The sequence below is a fragment of the Emydura macquarii genome, unplaced genomic scaffold (genome assembly GCF_026122565.2).
Source record: "Emydura macquarii macquarii isolate MOO-44397 ecotype Brisbane River unplaced genomic scaffold, CSIRO-AGI_Emac_v2 contig_767, whole genome shotgun sequence".
Taxonomy (NCBI): domain Eukaryota; kingdom Metazoa; phylum Chordata; order Testudines; family Chelidae; genus Emydura; species Emydura macquarii.
This window is the reverse complement of record NW_027130904.1, coordinates 1,690,488-1,710,979: the sequence shown is the minus strand read 5'-3', so window position 1 is coordinate 1,710,979 and position 20,492 is coordinate 1,690,488. Positions and strand designations below refer to the sequence as shown.

Genomic DNA, 20,492 nt, shown 5'->3' with positions numbered 1-20,492 from the left:
AATGAAAAAAGTTAAATTTTTCTCCTCTATAAAAACAATTTTTTGCTCTTTGTTCATTGCTGACAGCATACTCTGTGCTGTGCAGAACACAAAAACAGTACTAATGTTATTCACAATTTAAATGTCACAGACTGGTTGGCTCCATATTCATGGACCAGAAAATACTCCTGTTAAATAAAATCTGTCAAAAGTCCTGTACACTGTAAAATGGCAAAACAAAATACTCAGGTAAGATAAACCACAAACAAAATTAATTGCTTCTAAACTTCTGCTTTTCCTGCTATAAGCATGTTTTGGATTTAACGCTTGTATCTAAACACAGCCACAGAGAAACACCCCAAAATCTCACTCTCACAAATCCTATTTGCTCTGTGAGTAATTAATCTCAACTGAGTCCTTCAAACGTCTTCTATGACTGAATTGCTCAGCAGTGATGCTGTAGGTCTCCTGCCAGACATAATGTGGCTCTTATATACAAAAGCACTTTCAAATTTTAAACAAAATTTAAACAAAGTTTAAATCTAATATGATACAGTTGTCATTTGAAACAAGATATTATATGAAACAGATCATTTTAATACAGCTTTCTAACACTTGTCCAAAATAATTTTAAATTCCTCCTTCTGGTGAGAAGCAAGAAACTTCCATACTCTCAATACAGCTGCTTTAATTTGGCCACATTGTATCAAATAACCATTACTTAAGCCTTCAAAAGAGAAACAGAATTGCTGTTTTTTCAAAAATATTTTTCTGTGGAATTGCATCCTGTATCATGTTCATATCCAAGGGGAAATTTTTTTTGGACACTTGTGTCTCTTAATAATGGTTTTTGCCTTTATCCTAGATGACTGGAGGCATACTGGACCTTTTGGAATGAGACCGAGCCTTTATCAAGAAAACAGCTTTCAAAGTTGTAAAATAGTAAGCTTGTTAAAATGATCTGATAGGAAAATGGGGAAAATTTTCATGAAATATTTTTCCTTTTTCTTGTCTGAAAATTTCAAGATTTTTCAGGCAGCTCTATTGTTAAACAAAATTCTGTCATGTCAGAAATAGGTATTGGTTTATTTTATAAGAGAGATTTCAAAGAAGAAATAAATCTTAACTTTGCAATTAATCAGAAATAATATCTTAAGTAGGGGCAGATCATGGAATGTGAAGCGCTCAGACAATTCTCAGATAACAAATTTTCCCCTCTCTGTTCCTTTTATATCCCACAGTCTTAACAATGGGATGATCAGAGCATTAAAAGGCCATCCCTCAAAGGAAGGAGGATTAGCTCAATAACTGTACACTGACAATGTCAATAAAGCAGGCTGACCACATTCTGGAACGCACTTGTGTCAAACACTGCATCCACAGAGGACAAGATGTCTATTTTGTAGTGTCTCAGTAATATGGGGCAGGAGGTGGGTGGGGGGAGGAGCAAGTTGCCATTTAACGTATTTTGATCTTTTAGCCCATGAAGTTGCAGCTTCCCTCAGTGGAATGAACTGTAACGTTCTTGGATGGTACACTTTGCTAGGTACACTAAAGTACACTTTGCTAGGAAGATCCTGGAGACTTTCTTGTGCATGTGCAGAAAAAGTACTGAGTGCAGTCAACTTTCTCTAGATTTCAATCTTAGGTAGGTAGTTTTGCATGACCACAGTTTGCCATTCCATCTATTTAAAAAGCTTAGGATTCAGGCAGATATTTTATTGTGATCTGAGAAAAATGGATTTGATTTTTGAGATGAAAACAAAATTAGTCTTCAGAACTACTTCATCATGATGGAAAATGAAGTATTGTAGCTCAATGGGCAATGATCTGTTTCCAATGCTATCTGAACTAACATTATAGCAATTAGAAAACACATCATAAGAGTGAGGAAAGTAAAGAGAAACTGACCTACAAGGTAAAAGGAGAGATATTGTAAGGGCCTGAATCACACAATTTAAGTTCCAAGGAGGGAATCTGTAAATCACCTGTCAATTTTCCTGCTCTCATGAATCTAGTGACATGATAATATACTGCAATCAAGCTGGGCCTTTTCTAAAGATAACACTAGAAATTATTGATTCATGCTTCCACTTCTTTCCTTTTTCTATTCCCTTCCTCCGTATCTTTAGCTCTCATTAAAAATACCACCAATAGCAACAAAAGCAGGCAAACAAACAAACTACCCCCTACAATACATGTAACTTAAAAATAAACCTATGCACTGTGAGATTGCTCCTTCAATAGGACTGTTTCTATGGCCCTCTTTCTGTAGTGCTTGTGAGATGTCTTAGTTGACTTCCTGAGTTTTTCTGGATTCCTTGATTTCAGGATTTCAGATATTTCCTTTTGTGGTATCAGATCAGTTTTATCAAAGATATATGCATCTGCCTTGAATTGTCTCTATAACCCTCATCTCTAAGGCAGCCTTTTTCAAATATATGCAAATCTCTGCAGTTTCCCTCTGCCATCTTGGCTTCTTGCAGTTACATGCTCCAAAGGAAGGCAGATGGTTTTGCTGCCAACTCCCTTCCTTGGAATTTTCCTATGGATGGAGCTGCTTTAAGTTATAGCTGAGATTCCACAGGAGCATTACCAGTGGCAGTGGCTGAGAGAAAACATTAATCAGAGCATATCTAGACTACACTTGTCATGTCGGTTCCTGCTCAACACCTCCCCACTTTTTGGGGAGGGATGATACACTATGTTGCAAAGGTGAAGTCAACCGCAAACTAAATCTGATTCACTGTCTTATAAGCGCCACACACAAGATGTAAAAATAAAATATGAACAATGGAGTTTGAAATTCAAAGCATCTTATCAGATTTAAACAGTTTGGGAGAAAATAATCCAAAAAAACATTGTCCAGGTTTCAAGAAAATTATATTATACTTTGCTTTTAGTATCCATATTTGCAACTTTACCATTATCTTTTGGAACATTTTGGCTAACTTGTATATGGAAACTTCAGAACAAACTTAGCAGAAGTTCAATTCTGATCTCAATAGAAGTGGAAGTTTAAAGACTAGGATACAGGAATAAAGTATTTTAAGAAATATATCAATCTCATGCAGTCTTCCTTTTTTTTTTAAAGGGAATTCAAAGTTTAATGCAAATTATCTCTGAATCAAGAAACAATCCTGATACTTCAATATATTTTTTTAACACAGTACTTAACACGTTGTAAAAAAGAACTCACACCCAAACCTTTTTCCAACAAAGGATGGTGTAAATCTAACCTGATTTGTCACCAATGACAGGAATAGAACCCAGTTCTCCTGACTCCCACTCTGGTGCTCCTTCCCCCCCACCTCGTGTCCCATATTGCTGAGACACTACTAAATAGACATCTTGTCCTCAGCTTTACAATACCCTTTTTAAAAACCACTGGGGAAAAAAACCCCTATGCAACAGATCTCCAAGCAAGTACAGAATGGCAAATAAGTCTTTAATATTAAAAAACACATACATAAGCATCCCTCACTCCTTTAAAAATGCAAAAAACCCCAAACCAACTTTACCCCCTTTTACAGCAAAATTTATGCATATTAGAGAAGTTTATTAACTACTTGATATAGAGAAGAGTAACTTCCAACAATGCTGATAGGAGTTTGGCATGCATATTAAGGCAATTCCCCAGGTTTCAAGTGCTAGAAATATGAAAAAAAAGTATTTAATATGGTTACAACTTCAACACTGTACCTCTGTTTCTGCTGCATGGGTTGTTGTCTCATAGCCATATATTGCATGTCCTCTTGTAGCCGATTAAGAGGAGAATCTGGCTTGACACGAATTCCATAGTAATGATATTTGGAATTCCCCCTTTATGAAAGAATAAACATTAGAAAAACAAAAGTTGATCAAACAAAAAATATTTGTCTGTCAGACTGTTTTTTTCTTTAAAGCCTTACAATTTTCCTCGACTGCAAAATAGAGTACAGAAATTGGGCTTGATTCTCTTCTCCAATTTCTCCTCCTGAGTCACCAATTTTACGCTTGTATAATACCACTGGATTCATAAGAGCAATTCTCCCTTAAAACAGTGTAAATCACTAGCATTAGGCCCCTTAAAGTGACTCGTATGCAGATACAGTAATCCATACTATCTAGATCCCAAAGATCCATAACAAATCTGTGAAAAAAAAAACTGCCGACAAAGTAAATTCTATAACCTAATGGTTCAACTAAACTACTATGGTCAGTGATTCCAAGAAACTTTTTCTAATGGTCTTTGTTTTAATCTTATTCATATATACAGTGAAACTTTTAAGCATAGCATAATATTTTTAACTCAGACTTGAAATTACACAATTTTTGAAGAACAGAACAAAAACAGGAAAACGCATTGTTCATGTGAATAAAACAATAGTGAAATCCTGTCATTATTGAGTTTGAAAAATATTATGTAAGCAATTATTTATTTGTATTCTTCCAACAATATATTTTTTTCAGACCATAAGGCTTAAATTATAAATCAGAGCTATGTGAAAAATTGCCAAACTGTGGGCTTATCCTTAAACCCTTATACTAGGAAAAAGGTGTTATTTTAAAATATGTTAGCTAAAGTGTGAAGAAAATGCTTTTTTTCTTAATCTGGACAAGGCCTAAGTAATTTTTTACTTGATGCATATGGGGGGTTGGAAGAATATTTTTGATCTTGGCACTGGATGTAGAGAATGCAGTATTTACATCCTTAAAAGCAGTCAAAACACCATCTCCTGAGCCCTGTATTGGGGTTTATAAAACTGTATGCAAACTGATGGATGCAATAAGATTTCAGAACCCTTAAGTAAATAATCAACAGCTGGACACTGCTTAGCATGACATGATGATAATCTTCTGTGCTGAATTACCAATACAACTGCCCCTACACATCCCTTTCTTTCACTCTGTCCAACTACCACCTGTAACCTACAAAACAGCAAGGGTAAATACTAGAGCACTGAAGGTGCAGACCTTTCTGATGCAGCTGATAGTAGACATCTCTATGTTGTGACTGTGGCTGAAGCTAAGAAACTCTCTCGTCAGTGACTGAACCAACATAGTTAAGACCAGACAAACTGTTCTGTGCAGCATTAATTCAAATGGTCCCCCTCTCAGGAAATATTTTGAGAATATCTTGGTGCAAGGAATTTGCCATCTGTATTTTACAGACAAATTTGACAATAATGCAACAGTCTGCTGCTTCCACTGGACCAGTAGCAAAATACAAATGAGACAAATGGCTGTGCAGGGAAGGTGTAAGGTACAATGGGCAAAATGGACCAGGCTCCTCATGGTTAGTAAAATCCAGCCATCCTTAAATAAATTGTGGGTAGCTCTTTGCTCAAGAAAGTGCCATTTTATCAGTGTCAATTACTCCCTTATCTTGAACCCTTTTAATTATGGAGAAGATTGAAGATTATTAGAAGGTGTGGTGGTATATGGATTTTTTTTTAATTTCCCAAATTATTTTCAATGTTCTTTTAGGCCTGGGTATGGTATAGAAAATATTTTGATTGATGAACTCCTTTTGGTAATAAGGAAAAAAGGTTAGGTGTATGTTTTATAAGCTCTATCAGCAGCCTTTGACACCACTGACAACATGCTGCTGCTGTCCTGGTATCTAGAAGGATTGGACAAAGACACAAGAAATGGAAAAAATTTTGAACTATTCAATTATGTGGAATTTGCCAGCAAGATGTGTATTGTCCCTGGACAAATTAGTAGACATGTGCATAGCACAGTTATGTGTAAGTATGCATCTGTATACACTTTCAAGATTTAAAAACCTTTTCTACTGGGCTTGTTCAATATTCAAATTCTCATTTATTGGTTAAATCAAAACTATTTATTTTTTCAAAGCAAATAATGGACAAGTTTCAATTTCAAGACTCACCAATTTTGTTATGTCCCTGTTAAAAAAAACTGTAATTAGAAATCTTTGTTCCCCTACTCTCTTGTAACTCAAAAATGGCTAAAGGATTTAAGTTCACACTTACAAAAAATAAATAATATTTATAAATAAATAAACAAGCATGGAACATTTCAGGGAAAGCTGTGAATGGAATCTGCTATGAGGCTTTACCTGTAGCCCACTACATTGGATAAATATAGAAGAAAAAACTCCTCTATTTTTACATTTACTGTCCCTCATATTTATTTATCATAGCATACTGAAATATCACTGAATGAAATAAAAACATAATGACAATTTATAAATAAGGAATTGAAGCTATTTTGTAATTAAGCTGTAGAATCACAGCAGCATTAAATAGCAGTCCCTTATAACACACACACACAAAAAATCAGTTGATAAAAATATTTATCTACATTAAAAACACTAATTTATTTTTATATGGAAAGGCAGAACTCTCTTTTTATCTCGTATGTAATGATCAACCACAATGGTCAGCATATACTTTAATTAAGTATTATATGAAAAACAAATATAACTGGATTTTAACTCATAGGAAATGTAGTAATTATTTTCCATGTGACTGCATAGTTCCCAACCAACAGGCTGTATTGTATCTGTATTGCTATAAATCTGTTGTGTGTGTTTCAAAATTAATAAGTAACTTCAAGACTAGGAAAAATGTAATGGGCTTTTGTAACAACTTGACACAGTTTGACATTACATGAGACTTTGATAGACAAACATTTTAACATTTAAGTAATGTTTTATTCCAGCTTGTTTAGCATATCATGTATAAGGTTCCACTACAGTCTCTCTATGCTATAATCTAAGATCTGATTGTTTTACACAAACCTGGTTCCTAGTCTCCTGGTCCGTAACCCCATGAAAATTGACCGTATGAGTTTTCCAAAGGAGGCAGCATTGACTGGGTCCAACTTGTGCTCCTGACAGTGTCGTAAGTAATGATTGTAAAGGGTACTTCTAGGGAGACTGACTCCTTCTGCTGTTTCATAGTTGTCTAAGAGCCACTGGAGCTATTTCAAATAGGAGACAGTGAACAAAAGTAAATTCAGCATAATTCCACAATAAACCTGTTAGGCTATCGTCAACATAGCTGTACTACACAAAGGTTCTTAGTACATTTTGAGATTGTTCTTAAAGTCTATTCAATGGTGACTTTTTTCTCCAAGTGAAGACTTTTTAGAGGTGTTAGATATGCAAAGGTGGTTTTGAGTCTTTCAGAAATACATGGAAATAGCAGAACTCATAACACTTGTGACCTCAGATAGTATCTATTCAGGAGTCCAGTACTATACATTAATTTTCTGTACAATGATTTGGGCTTTGAAGACAAATTGTTAGTACTTCAGGGAACTTAACCAACCACAGAAAGGAAACTACTTGCTGGACTCATGGACGGTTATTTTATCCATCTGCATTATTAGACTATTGTACTGCAGAGAGTTGTTTCTCTTCCCCAAGCATTCAGACCAGTTACACTATTTAATTGAGCAAGATTTAGTCTTTTGTTTTTTAACTATAAAATAAACAAAAAACAAACACAAGGCAAGGAGCAATCTAGATGGTATTGAAATGAATCGATACAACTATTAAAGATTGTGGGCCCAATCCTGCTTCCACTAAAGCCCAAAGGAATTTTGTCATTAACTTCAATGGGAATAGGACTGAGTCCTGTAAAAACTCACTCTCTCTCTAGAGGTCATTTAATTTAGAATGTTGGAGGATAATTTTGGAAGCCAGCAGAAAAACACTTACATGCCCAGTACCTTCAGTGGCTCTAAAATAAGAGGCACATATGTATCTTTTTGGGAATACTCACAACATATCTAATACAAACTGCCATTAACAGGTGAGAAAACAAATAAGAAAAGCACTTTAACAATTTCAATTGCCTGTGTCAGTTTCACTCCTGTCTTCCCACTAGCTTTAACTGAGTAGAAAAATGACAGCATGAAATAGGAGTATTTTTATATGATGGTTAGTGTGTGAAATTTTGTGGTTTCAGTTTTCTAGGAGTTCTGATAATCTTTCATTTGACTTTCTAGACCATGGATTTACATCCCCCAGAATTTCCATTTGAGTTTCAGGTTTGAATAAGCCCAAAAATTCAAACAGAAAATCAGCTGAAATTGACAAGTTTCACCACTTTTGATGTCAAAGCCAAGAGCATGGTTTCAATGTGAATCTTTAAATCAGCCAGGTTCACGGATCTTACCAAAAACCTGGGCTCAGTTTTGAGTTTCCAATGGAATGCCAAACCAGGCATGTTTAAAGTGGTTTCAACCAATGCAACAAAATTTTATTCTGATGCACTAGTTCCCAATATAAAGGTGGAGCAAATTTTAATGTGAACTATCAAGGCAAAACGAGACTAAAATATATGTTCTTAACAACTGTAAAAAGATCACTTTACTTGATAAATAGTACTGTACTCTGTCACATTCATTTACTAATAAAGAATGATAACACAAACTCTTTTCAATTATAAGGAACAGAAAACTTTTGCTAATGTTCAACATAATTAATCATTTAAGACACAGATCTTAAATATTTTAATGTGATAAAATATAATTCTTTACTCCTAAAATAGAAGGTTCTTAGCTCCTACCCCCACTCTACATTCTCTCTCAAATTACTACTCACTACAATCTATAGTATAAGTAATGTACTGGACTGTTTCAACCAGAGTCATGTGCACTTTGCCAAGTGCAACAAGAACAACAATTGGCCTCTAAAAGGTCTTGGGTGATCTTCAAGTTCTCCTTTTGCACGGAGAACAAAATAGAAAACAAAATTGTAATTCTGGTGTTTATGTTCTAAAATATGAGGTGAGATGGCATCTATAGTTTTAACTTGCTGGCAGACAATATGAATGACAGGTAGGCAAAAACCTACAAGAAGCAATGTCTCTGTATTTGATGTACTAAAATGGTTCCAAGATGTAGAGCTGTTAGCTAGACTTTTAGACAATTTTGTGCTTTAAATAGAATGTAATAAAACAGAGCAGTTTATCATCCTTAATTCAGATGGTAGATCTAAAATTGTAATTTAAAAATAATATTGAGTCATAGTGTTCACAAATGTCTTTTAAATTGGTTGTTTACCATTCTGATATAAAGCCTATGAAAAAATATCACTGAAAACTTTAACCTTTACCTTGGTTTATTAAAAAAAAAAAATCTATTTATTTCACTAATGAACTGACATAAGCATATGTGAGGCTAGAAACCAAGATAATTACATCTTTCAACCTTTGCATTTAATCTCTGTTAATCAGGATAGATTAAGAAGGGTGAACTATTCTTATTTTTCCCAAAGGGAAATACTGATTGACAAACCAAAAAATGCATTTCCCAATTAACTTCTAAATGTAACATTTGGGATTCTTTTCCAGATGGATTATAACCTATTAGGATTCATTTTAAGTGCACTTTACTAATGATCTGCATTTTTGACAGATGTTATTTCCACTATAACTTATATTAGCCAATCTTGGCAGAGCATAATCCAAGCTAAGTATAAAACAAGGATTTTTGCTCTAGGGTGAACATATTTCAATGGCAAAAGGCATCAAGTGATTATTTGCTAGATTGCTGGCTGGAAAGAAGAGCGCCCAAGGCTGTATACAATTTTAAAAGGAAAATAATCTACAAACATTATACGGCCATTGTAAACTACCTATACAAACGATATTTCTTCAATGCAGACTGAGAATTCTATTTCTGAGATGTTCGGGCTTTGAATCCTGGCTTGTTGACTAATAGTATTAGTAACATTTAAGGATGGATCAGTATGAAGTGTTTACACAGTAAAAACTGGCAAATTCATTCTGGCTTCACTAAAATGCCAGTATTTATACAACATTACACTATAAATTGATTAGTCAAGTCAACCTCATGCACAAGGAAATCAGAAAAAGAAAACGTAAAGGAGAAATGAAAAACTCATAAAAATGAGCAAACATTAATCCAGGCAATCAAACTCTAGGAGGCTCACAATAGAGGTATCGTACTATAGAAAGCCAAATCAGCTGGCTACTATTTTTGAAAATTTAAAATTTTGTCATGGATGAGTAAAACATTTGTAATGTGAAAGGTAATATTAATGAAAGTCACAGCATTTCAAGCCTGATCCGAAGCCCATTTATATCAATAGTATCTCAACTTCGACTTAATAGACTTTGGCTCAGAGCTTTGGAAATTAAAATGAAGAGTAGTTTGAGAAATAGGGAGAGCACAAACAAATGTATTAGATTTCTTCCATGTTGCACTTATTTGAGTCAGAAGTCAAAATAAATACAGTTTTAAAAATAGGCAAACCATAAAATAAATTCAGACATTTTCAGTCAACTTCTTACATGCATGATTGGGGCTGTAAAGACTACCATATCAGAAAAAAATGCTTGCATGTCCTATACAGAATCAAAGACAGCCTTATCATCATTACATATTGGTCTTTTATTAAAATTTGAAATAATGCCCAAATTAAAGGAACAAAAGAGAGAAGTAGTGACATGCAGTGTAATGGATACATGCAAATATTATGAGCTAAAGATATTTGTAAACAGTGCATATAACTATATGCATCTATACGTAAATAGTGGAATAAAGTTACCCAAGGTAAACAGCCTATCATCTTCTAGCTCTTCTTAGATATGATGTTAAGGACAGTATCCTTCCATATGGGATTCAAGACAAATAACAGCTCTCCATATCTCCAGTTTTAACATGCTTTGGCCCTTTGCCAAGTTTATGTATGATCTCTTCAGCATGGTATCTAATTAACCCTGATAATGCAATTTCTATGCAGCCTTCTATCTTCAAAAGGACATTTCTTTTTAACATCCAAGATAGAATTTATAAGTCTTTTCATTACATTTTACACTATTCCATCTCTCTCCCCATAATTTTAGAAGTTTCTTAACTTATTTTCTCTGTTGCCTATTTTTGTCATGATGAGATACTTTCACACAAAGCTGTTGGTTTTTCAGATTCAGATTTACAGGACTTTTTCAGAACAAAATATATAATTGCTTTGTTTTGATTTCTAAATGTTTGTTTCTCCCACCCCCATAAAATCAATTGATATTACAAAAATTAACTTTTGAAATGAAGATTTAGTTTTCTATTCTCAATTGTTGTGGTAGAAGAATACAAAAGTGTGATCAGAGCATAGAATCAGTTCTGATTAGTACCCTTAATATAGGAATATGTACAAAAGCAAAATAATATAATTTCAATAAAGCAAGTGTTACCAGCTGAAGGAAAGACATTTCAGGAAAGACTTGAGCTGGCAATTCATTTTTTAATTTAAACAGTAAATGGGAGATTAAGCTTCGGGCCCTTTTTCCCCCTCTACACAAAAGTTATATTTTATAGCTTTACCACTATATTTTAAAATGCTGCTTTTATGCAAACAACCACCTTAGGCAAAAAGTTTCTCTTACTGAAAATTCTTATTTGTAGGATTTGTAAATTAAAACCAAAAAAAGGCACAAAGTGCAAGATATATCTTCAGCTTTCACAGTAATCAATTGTCTTCGTTTTTTCAGTCCATTGAGGCACCATCTTATATAAGCCATTTAACAGAAATACCCAACACCACTTTATGGACCGTCAGCATTCATTATTGAGAATAAAATAATGAGATTCTTTAAAATAAAACAAAAGATATTACATACTCATACTGTGTGCTCCACCCCCAAAATTACATAATTCACAGATTCTTCTTTGTAGATAATTTTATCTTAAATATCAAATCTTGGATAATTAAGAATTTTTCAATGATTATTTTCACAATTACATTATTGTGCAACTCAGGACGTTATAACCCATGCTAACATAATGCAGAACCTAGGAAACAGATGAATTCAATAATATATATGTATTAAGTGACATTTCACCTGACAAATATAGCCATGGGAGATGTATCAGATTACAAGTGACTGAGAAGGGAAGATTAAGAGGCAAAAAAATAGCAGTAAAACAAAACAAGCATTTAGAAGTAGATTAAGCATGCAGAACTAGCAGGAGATTAGTTTACATGAAGAAGAGGCAACTTACATGGCTGTTGAGAAGAGAGCTTCTGTGAGTGGACAGACCATCAGACTTTTGCAGTGTCTCAATCGCCATTTCAATCTGATAATAGATGTCATTAAAAAAAGGGCTCAAGATAAGATAATAATAAAAGGCTGACCAGAGAAACTTTGCTAGATTGCTTAAAGTTCAGTCCTGGCTATTGAATTCTATCCTGATCCTGGAGTCTCTATGAAAGCAAAACTCCCAGTAACTTCGGGAGACATTTTGCTTTCATACATACCGAAGGATCAGGCTCTCAGAAAGTCCAATTCACCCTCCTCCCTGCTCAAGAAATAAAACAAGCACAAAATTTATTTCTAAGCTACAATGCAAATATAAAAAACTTCTGAACATTTAGTACCTTTAACCAAAGATGGGGAGTGATGGGAAAAAAATACAACCTATACCCAAGGTCCTGAAGATTTTTTTCAAAGGATAGGAGAAAAAACCTTGCATAATTTGAAGACAAAGATAGGAACTAGAGGCAACATTTTTTCTCTTTCTGTACCCAAACATCTAGCGTGAAATCCTAGGCCAACTGAAGTCAATGGGAGTTTTGCCATTAGCTTCAATGGAGGCGGATTATACTCTTATTTCCTGACATAGCATTCTTTGCACATCTAAAGATCTCAGTAAAGTTGATGGAAGTTTTGGATGTGTACATAATGTAGGATTCACTGAGTAAATATTCTAATTCGTTCAGAATAATTTTACCTTTTAAAATGAAAACTATTATTATCTATAACCCCTTAAATATTCAGCTGTATTATTCTTAATATGAATGTGTAAAGACACCTGCCCAGTCTTTTTTTCTTAACTTTGTATATTAATGTCACTTTTGGCTGCTTCTGTAGTAGTATTATGGAGTAAAATTACAATCTAATTGTAGTTCTGCATCAAGTGTAACTGTGGCTATGGCAGAGAAAAAACATTGGAAATGATAGAGGCAATGGTATGTAAAATAGAAAAACTTTCATGGAAGCACCTTCTGAGCCCCACCCTCTTTTTAAGAGTTCATTAAGAGGACAGATAATCATATTCACTCAGTGTGCAGTAAAAATAGCAAGAAATTAATTAGCCTTGTAAAATGGAAAAAAATAAAAACATGGCATATTCAAAGCTAACTGTAAGATTAAAGACACTTCTCTTTTTCCCCAAAGACAATTTTCACTGATCCTCTCCCTACCACATTGCCTTACTTATTATAGTACTATCCACAGATTTTAAGACTAATTTACAAGCATCAATAGAGTTCAATCAATACACATATGAACTGAAATAGAAAAGATTTCAGATTTCATGTATTAGACTTTAATAGCACACATGCAAAATTAACCTCTCCTTTGTTACATGTTAATCAAATCTTTACCATTACAATTCTCTTTCAGACAGTTGTTTTGGTTTTAGAAATGCAAGCCCTTTTTTATTTAAGTATTGAAAATAATTTATTACAAAGTAAATGACATAATTTTGACAAGGCTAAATAACAAAAAAAATAGTTAAATTATGATCATATAGTCTGAATTCCTACATAACACAGGGCATGGAATTTCATCACATAGTTCCTGCATCAAGCCTGTAACTTCTGTTTGAGTTAAAGCATTTCATAGATATGTAGATTCCAAGGCCAGAAGGGACCATTGTGATCATCGTGTCTGACTTCTTGTATAACAGAGGCCATAGAGCTTCCCTAAAACAATTTCTAGAGCATATTTTTAGAAAACATTCATTCAATCTTGGCCACTGGGAGGCATTCATGGACAGAGGACTGTTCTCTTGGGATGGACTTCACCTGAACAGAGAGGGAAACAGACTTCTAGGATGGAGGCTGGCACAACTGATTAAGAGAGCTTTAAACTAGGAATTTGGGGGAGATGCACAAGTGATCTCCATGCCTGATTTTAACATTGAGAGGGAGGAAAATGAAATAGGAAAGGATATAGCAGTGGGTAGTAGAATGAATATGAAGAGGAAGGGTGGCGTAGATACCAGTCTAATAGGTGATACTGGAGGTAGAATGACTGTGGTGAATTGTGTAAGGAATGTGAGAGAAGTCAAAGAGCAAAAATTAAGATGTTTGTACACTAATGCGAGAAGCCTGGGTAATAAAATGGAGGAACTAGAGCTACTAGTGCAGGAAGTGAAACCAGATATTATAGGGATAACAGAAACATGGTGGAACAGTAGTCATGACTGGACTACAGGTATTGATGGGTTTATGCTGTTTAGGAAAGACAGAAATAAAGGAAAAAGTGGTTAGGAAAGACAGAAATAAAGGCAAAGGTGGTAGAGTAGCATTGTATATCAATGATGAAGTAGACTGTAAAGAAATTAGAAGTGATGCAATGAATAAGACAGAGTCTGTCTGGACAAAAATCACACTGGGGAAGAAAACTGATAGAACTTTCCCTGGGATAGCGCTTGGGGTGTGCTACAGACCACCAGGATCCGATTTGGATAGAGACCTCAATGTTTTTAATGAAGTAAATACTACTGGAAACTGTGTGGTTATGGGAGATTTTAATATCCCAAATATAGAAAGGAAGATTAGTGATAGTAGTAATAAAACGACTCAGATTTTTCTGGGTGTGATACCTGACAGATTCCTTCGGGGATGCCAATTTAGATTTGGTATTGGTGAGTAATGAGGATCTCGTAGAAGAACTGGTTGTAGAGGACAACCTTGGTTTGCGTGACCATGAGCTAATTCAGTTCAAACTAAAAGGAAGGATAAACAAAAATAGATCTGTGACTAGCGTCTTTGATTTCAAAAGGGCTAACTTTAAAAAATCAAGGGAATTAATAGGGAAGTGGACTGGATTGAAGAACTCATGGATCTAAAGGTGGAGGAGGCTTCAAATTACTTCAAGTCAAAGTTGCAGGAACTATCTAAAGCTTGCATCCCAAGAAAGGGGAAAAAATTCATAGGCAAGAGTTGTAGACCAAGATGGATGAGCAAGCATCTCAGACAGGTGATTAAGAGAAAGCAGAAAGCCTACAAGGAGTGGAAAATTGGAGGAATCAGCAAGGAAAGATATCTCTTGGAGGTCAGATGTGTAGAGACAAAGTGAGAAATACCAAAAGCCAAGTAGAGTTGGACCTTGAAAAGGGAATTAAAACCAATAGTAAAAGGTTCTATAGCCATATAAACAGGAAGAAAACAAAGAAAGAAGAAGTGGGACTGCTAAACACTGAGGATGGGATGGAGGTTAAGGATAATCTAGGCATGGCCCAATATCTAAACAAATACTTTGCCTCAGTTTTTAATGAGGATAACAAAGAGTTTAGGGATAGTGCCAGGGGGGCTAATGGGTTTGAGGATCTGCAGGTAGAAATTACCACATCCAACGTAGAAGTCAAACTCAAACTGCTTAATGGGACTAATTTGGGGGGGCCCGGATAATCTCCATCCAAGGATATTAGAGGAACTGGCACGTGAAATTGCAATACCATTAGCAAGGATTTTTAATGAATCTGTAAATTCAGGGGTTGTACCGTATGACTAGAGAATTGCTAACATAGTTCCTATTTTTAAGAAAGGGAAAAAACCGATCCGGGTAATTATGGGCCTCTTAGTTTGACCTCAGTAGTATGCAAGTGTTGGAAAAATTTTTGAAAGAGAAAGTAATTAAGGACATTGAGGTTAACGGTAATTGGGACAAAATACAACATGGCTTTACAAGTTAGATTGTGCCAGATCAACCTGATCTCCTTTTTTGAGAAGGTAACAGATTTTTTTAAACAAAGGTAATGCAGTGGATCTAATTTATCTAGATTTCAGTAAGGCATTTGATATGGTTCCACATGGGGAATTATTAGTTAAATTGGAAAAAATGGGGGTTAATACGAAAATTGGAAGGTGGATAAGGAACTGGTTAAAGGGGAGACTACAAGTCATACTGAATGGCGAACTGTCCGGCTGGAGGGAGGTTACTAGTGGAGTTCCTCAGGGATTGGTCTTGGGACTCATCTTATTTAACCTTTTTATTACTGACCTTGGCACAAAAAGTGGGAATGTGCTAATAAAGTTTGTGGATGATACAAAGTTGGAAGGTATTGCTAATACAGAGACACACCAGGATATCATACAACAAGATCTGGAGACCTTGTAAACTAGAGTAATAGAAATAGGATGAAATTTAATAGTGGAAAGTGCAAGGTCATCCACTTTAGGGACTAATAACAAGAACTTTTGCTATAAGCTGGGGACACATCAGTTGGAAGTGACAGAGGAAGAGAAGGACCAGGACATATTGGTTGATCACAGGATGACAATGATCTGCCAATGTGATGTGGCCGTGAAAAAACTAATTCAGTCCTAGGATGCATCAGGCAAGGTATTTCCAGTAAGAATAAGGACGTGTTAGTATTGTTATACAAGGTATTGATCAGACCTGATCTGGAATACTGTGTGCAGTTCTGGTCTCCCATGTTTAAGAAAGATGAATTCAAACTGGAACAGGTGCAGAGAAGGGCTTACTAGGACGATCCGAGTAATGGAAAACCTGCCTTATGAGAGGAGACTCAAAGAGCTTGGCTTGTTTAGCCTAACCAAAAGAAGGCTGAGGGGAGATATGATTGCTCTCTAGAAATACTTCAGAGGGATAAATACCAGGGAGGGAGAGGAGTTATTTAAGTTCAGCACCAATGTGGACACAAGAACAAATTGATTTAAACTGGCCATCAGGAAGTTTAGATTTGAAATTAGACGAAGATTTCTAACCATCAGGGGAATGAAGTTCTGGAACAGACTTCCAAGGGGAGCAGTGGGGGCAACAAACCTAGCTGGCTTCAAGACTGAGCTTGATAAGTTTATGGAAGGGACGGTATGATGGGACAGCCTAATTTGGCAATTGACTGATAGATTACTAGCGGTAAATATGCCCAATGGCCTCTGAAGGAATGTTAGATGGGGTGGGTTCTGAGTTACTACAGAGAATTCTTGTTGTGTATCTGGCTGGTGAGTCTTGCCCACATGCTCAGGATTTAACTGATCGTCATATTTGGGGACAGGAAGGAATTTTCTCCCAGGGCAGATTAGCATAGCCCGTGGGAGTTTTTCACCTTCCTCTGTGGCATGGGGCACAGATCACTTGCTGGTGGATTCTCTGTACCTTGAAGTCTTTAAATCATTATTTGAGGACTTCAATAACTCCGTCTTAGGTTAGGGGTCTATTACAGGACTGGGTGGGTGAAGTTCTGCGGCCTGTGTTATGCAGGAGGTCAGACTAAATTATCATAATGGTCCCTTCTGACCAGCAGAGAGCAACAAAAATGATTAGGGGGCTGGAGCACAAGATTTATGAGAGGCTGAGGGAACTAGGCTTGTTTACTCTGCAAAAGAGAAGAATGAGGGGGGGATTTGATAGCAGCCTTTAACTACCTGAAAGTAGGTTTCAGGGAGGATGGAGCTAGGTTGTTTTCAATGGTAGTAGATGACAGAACAAGGATCAATGGTCTCAAGTTGCAGTGGGGGAGGTCTAGGTTGGATATTAGGAAAACGTTTTTCCACTAAGAGGGTGGTGAAGCACTGGAATGGGTTACCTAGGAAGGTGGTGGAATCTCCATCTTTACAGGTTTTTAAGCTGCGGTTTGACAAAGCCCTGGCTGGCATGATTTAGCTGAGGTTAATCCTGCTTTAAGAAGGGAGTTGGACTAGATGACCTCCTGATGTCCCTTCCAACTCTAATCTTCTATGATTCTACGATTCTATGATTCTATGCTTCCCACAAAAAAGTCACCCACTCTGTAAGTATGGCGTATATTCTTTGTTTCCAGCTGTATACATTTACATTTAGTCATTTTAAAATGCACAGTTTGCTTGTGCCCAGTTTACCAAGCCATCAAGATTGTTTTGTATCAGTGACCTGTCCTCTTTATTATTTATCACTCCCCCTATTTTTGTGTCATCTGCAAACTTTATTAGTGTTTTCTTCCAGGTCATTAATAAAAATATTAAATAGCGTAGGGGCAAGAACTGATCCCTGCGAGATGCCACCAGAAACACACCCCTTTGATGATGATTCCCTATTGGCAATTATATCATCAGACCTACCAATTAGCCAGATATTAATTCATTTAATGTGTGTCATGTTAATTTTATATTTTTCTAGTTTTTGAATCAAAATGTCATGTGGTACCAGTTCAAATGTCTTATAGAAGGCTAAGTATATTACATCAATACTATTACCTTTATCAATCAAACTGGTAATCTCATCCAAAAAAGATATCAAGTTAATTTTACAGGATCTATTTTCCATAAATCCATGTTGATTGGCATTAATTATATTACCCTCCTTTAATTCTTTATTAATCAAGCCCCATATCAGTCACTCCATTATCTTACCGAGGATCTATGTCAGATTGACAGACCTATAATTATTCAGGTCATTCCTTTTATCTTTTTTAAATATTGGAACAACTTTAGCTTTCTTCTAGTCTTCTAGAACTTCCTGGTATTCTGAGACTTATGGAAAATCAACATTAACAATCCAGCAAGCCCCTCAGATGGCCCTTTAAAAACTCTTGGATGCAATTTTCCAGCAATGTGATCTGGATCTGCTGATTTAAAAATGTCTAACTTCAATAGCTGCTGTTTAACATCCTCCTCAGATATTAGTAGAATGGATATGAGACAACATCAATCTGTCTTTTCCTCCAAATACAGAACAGAAATATTTATTGGACACTTCTGCCTTTTCTGCATCATTATTGATAATTCTTCCATTTCCACTGGACCAATACCATTGTTTGGATTCTTTTTGTTCTTAATATACTTTTAAAAAAAAATTCCTTCTTATTGTCCTTGACTCTCCTGACCATAGATTTTTCCTTGTGTCCCTTTGCTTCTCATCAATTTTCTATAATTCCTAGCTTCTGATTTATATTAATTAATAACAATTTCCCTTTTCTTCCATTTGTTATATATTAAAAAAAAAAATTAAAACTGTGTTCACTCCCCTTTTAAACCAGGCGGGTGGGTTTTTTTTAAGTCAATATGGCCTTCTTCCTTAATTGTGGCTCTTGGGGCATCTAGTAAAATACTCAAACACTTACCAATTATCATTCACATTTTTCAATTAAATTATTCCTTCCAGCTGATCTGGCTCATAATTGTTTTTATCTTTGTGATATTGTCTCATTTAAAGCATGAAGTATATACCAACTGTTCTTTGAAAAGGAAGTGGTGCCAGTGAGGTGAGTTAGGCTGACAGGTTGACCTGGGATCAGAGAGGCCTGAAGCAGCCATGATAGTCGAAAGAGAGAATAGCCCAGACTTCTAAAATCAAGCTTGAACAGACAGAAGAATGAAATTTAAGGGAGATTCTGTCAGAATTTTCTGCAGAAGTAGTGGAGCATTTCACATATTATAATGAATTTTGCTAAAGGAGACAAAAAAGTATTGGAAGATGGAGAGGAATTATTTTAAGTGTGATAGACCAAAAACTTTTAAAATATATCCTCAAAAGATATAAAAATTATAAAAATAAATTTAAAAATCTTCTCTGAAGATCGTCTTTGAAGTCTTCTCTGTGTGTCTACTTTAAAAAATACAAATAAGCCTTAAAAACCGATGATTTTTCTTAAAATCGATCAAGTCGATTAAAAAAATAAGCAGAAGTTCACAATCAAATGTGAATAATAGCTACTGGTCAGGACACCTGGTGTAACTGCACATCTCTGATATATCTGAAAGCACACAAGGTGTACATACTGACCTATGAATATAAACTTCATTTATCATTTATACATACCTAACATATTAGGCATGGGTGAGCATCCAGAATGTTTGGTGTTTAGATATGCATCTAAAAAGTTAAGTTTTTTATCCAAAGCTTATTCAATCCTTTAGCCTCACTTCTCCAAACCAGATGACTTTCCTCCAATAGGCCTAAGCTTCCCACCTGACACAATCCACTCTTCTGAGAAGAGGACTGGTGGCTTTCCATCCTCCTTTACTGGCATCTTCAAGGGGTGGCTAGCTTATCACTCCCCCCAAATCCTCCATGAAGCAATCTATTGAGTGTGCCAATTCTTTTTCTCCCTTCTTCTGCAGAAAGACCCTAAACTTTCCACTGGGTTTCACTGCTGTTGGCTCTTTCACTCTGTGGCTGATGTACTTAAGAGTATACCACACTCAAAAACACAAATCTTCAAGCTCTCACATAGGGACTTGTAGATCTGACTCTGTGCATGCCTCAGTCCCAAAGTGAAATGTCATTATCTCCCAGTATTTAAGCCCTGCTGGATTCAGTCCCATAGGGAAATCAGAAATGAGAAATAAAATAAAGTTCAGTTCAGGCTATAAAAACATTCTAAAAAAGCTGTGGCAGCATATTTTATCTGAATCAGTTTGCCTATCCCTAGTGTATACAGCTATTAAAAAAAATTCCACTGCCAACTTAGAAAAAAAAAGTTATTTCACCTGGGAATGGCTGAATTGTTTGGATAAATAAAAAATTATCCCAAACCAACACCTAAAACATAATCAGCCCAGACTAAACAGAACTATGACA

At 35.5% G+C, this 20,492-nt stretch overlaps 1 protein-coding gene across 1 annotated transcript in view; it reads right to left on the bottom strand.

Annotated features, from left to right (window-relative positions):
* Positions 1–20,492, bottom strand: part of RFX3 (regulatory factor X3) — a 132,916-nt gene that overhangs the window by 38,093 nt on the left and 74,331 nt on the right. The window contains exons 5-7 of the mRNA XM_067543060.1: positions 11,962–12,036; positions 6,731–6,912; positions 3,682–3,801 (exon numbers count right to left, since the gene is read on the bottom strand). Coding sequence (XP_067399161.1) covers positions 3,682–3,801; positions 6,731–6,912; positions 11,962–12,036 — 377 coding nt within the window. The remainder of the gene's footprint in view (positions 1–3,681; positions 3,802–6,730; positions 6,913–11,961; positions 12,037–20,492) is intronic.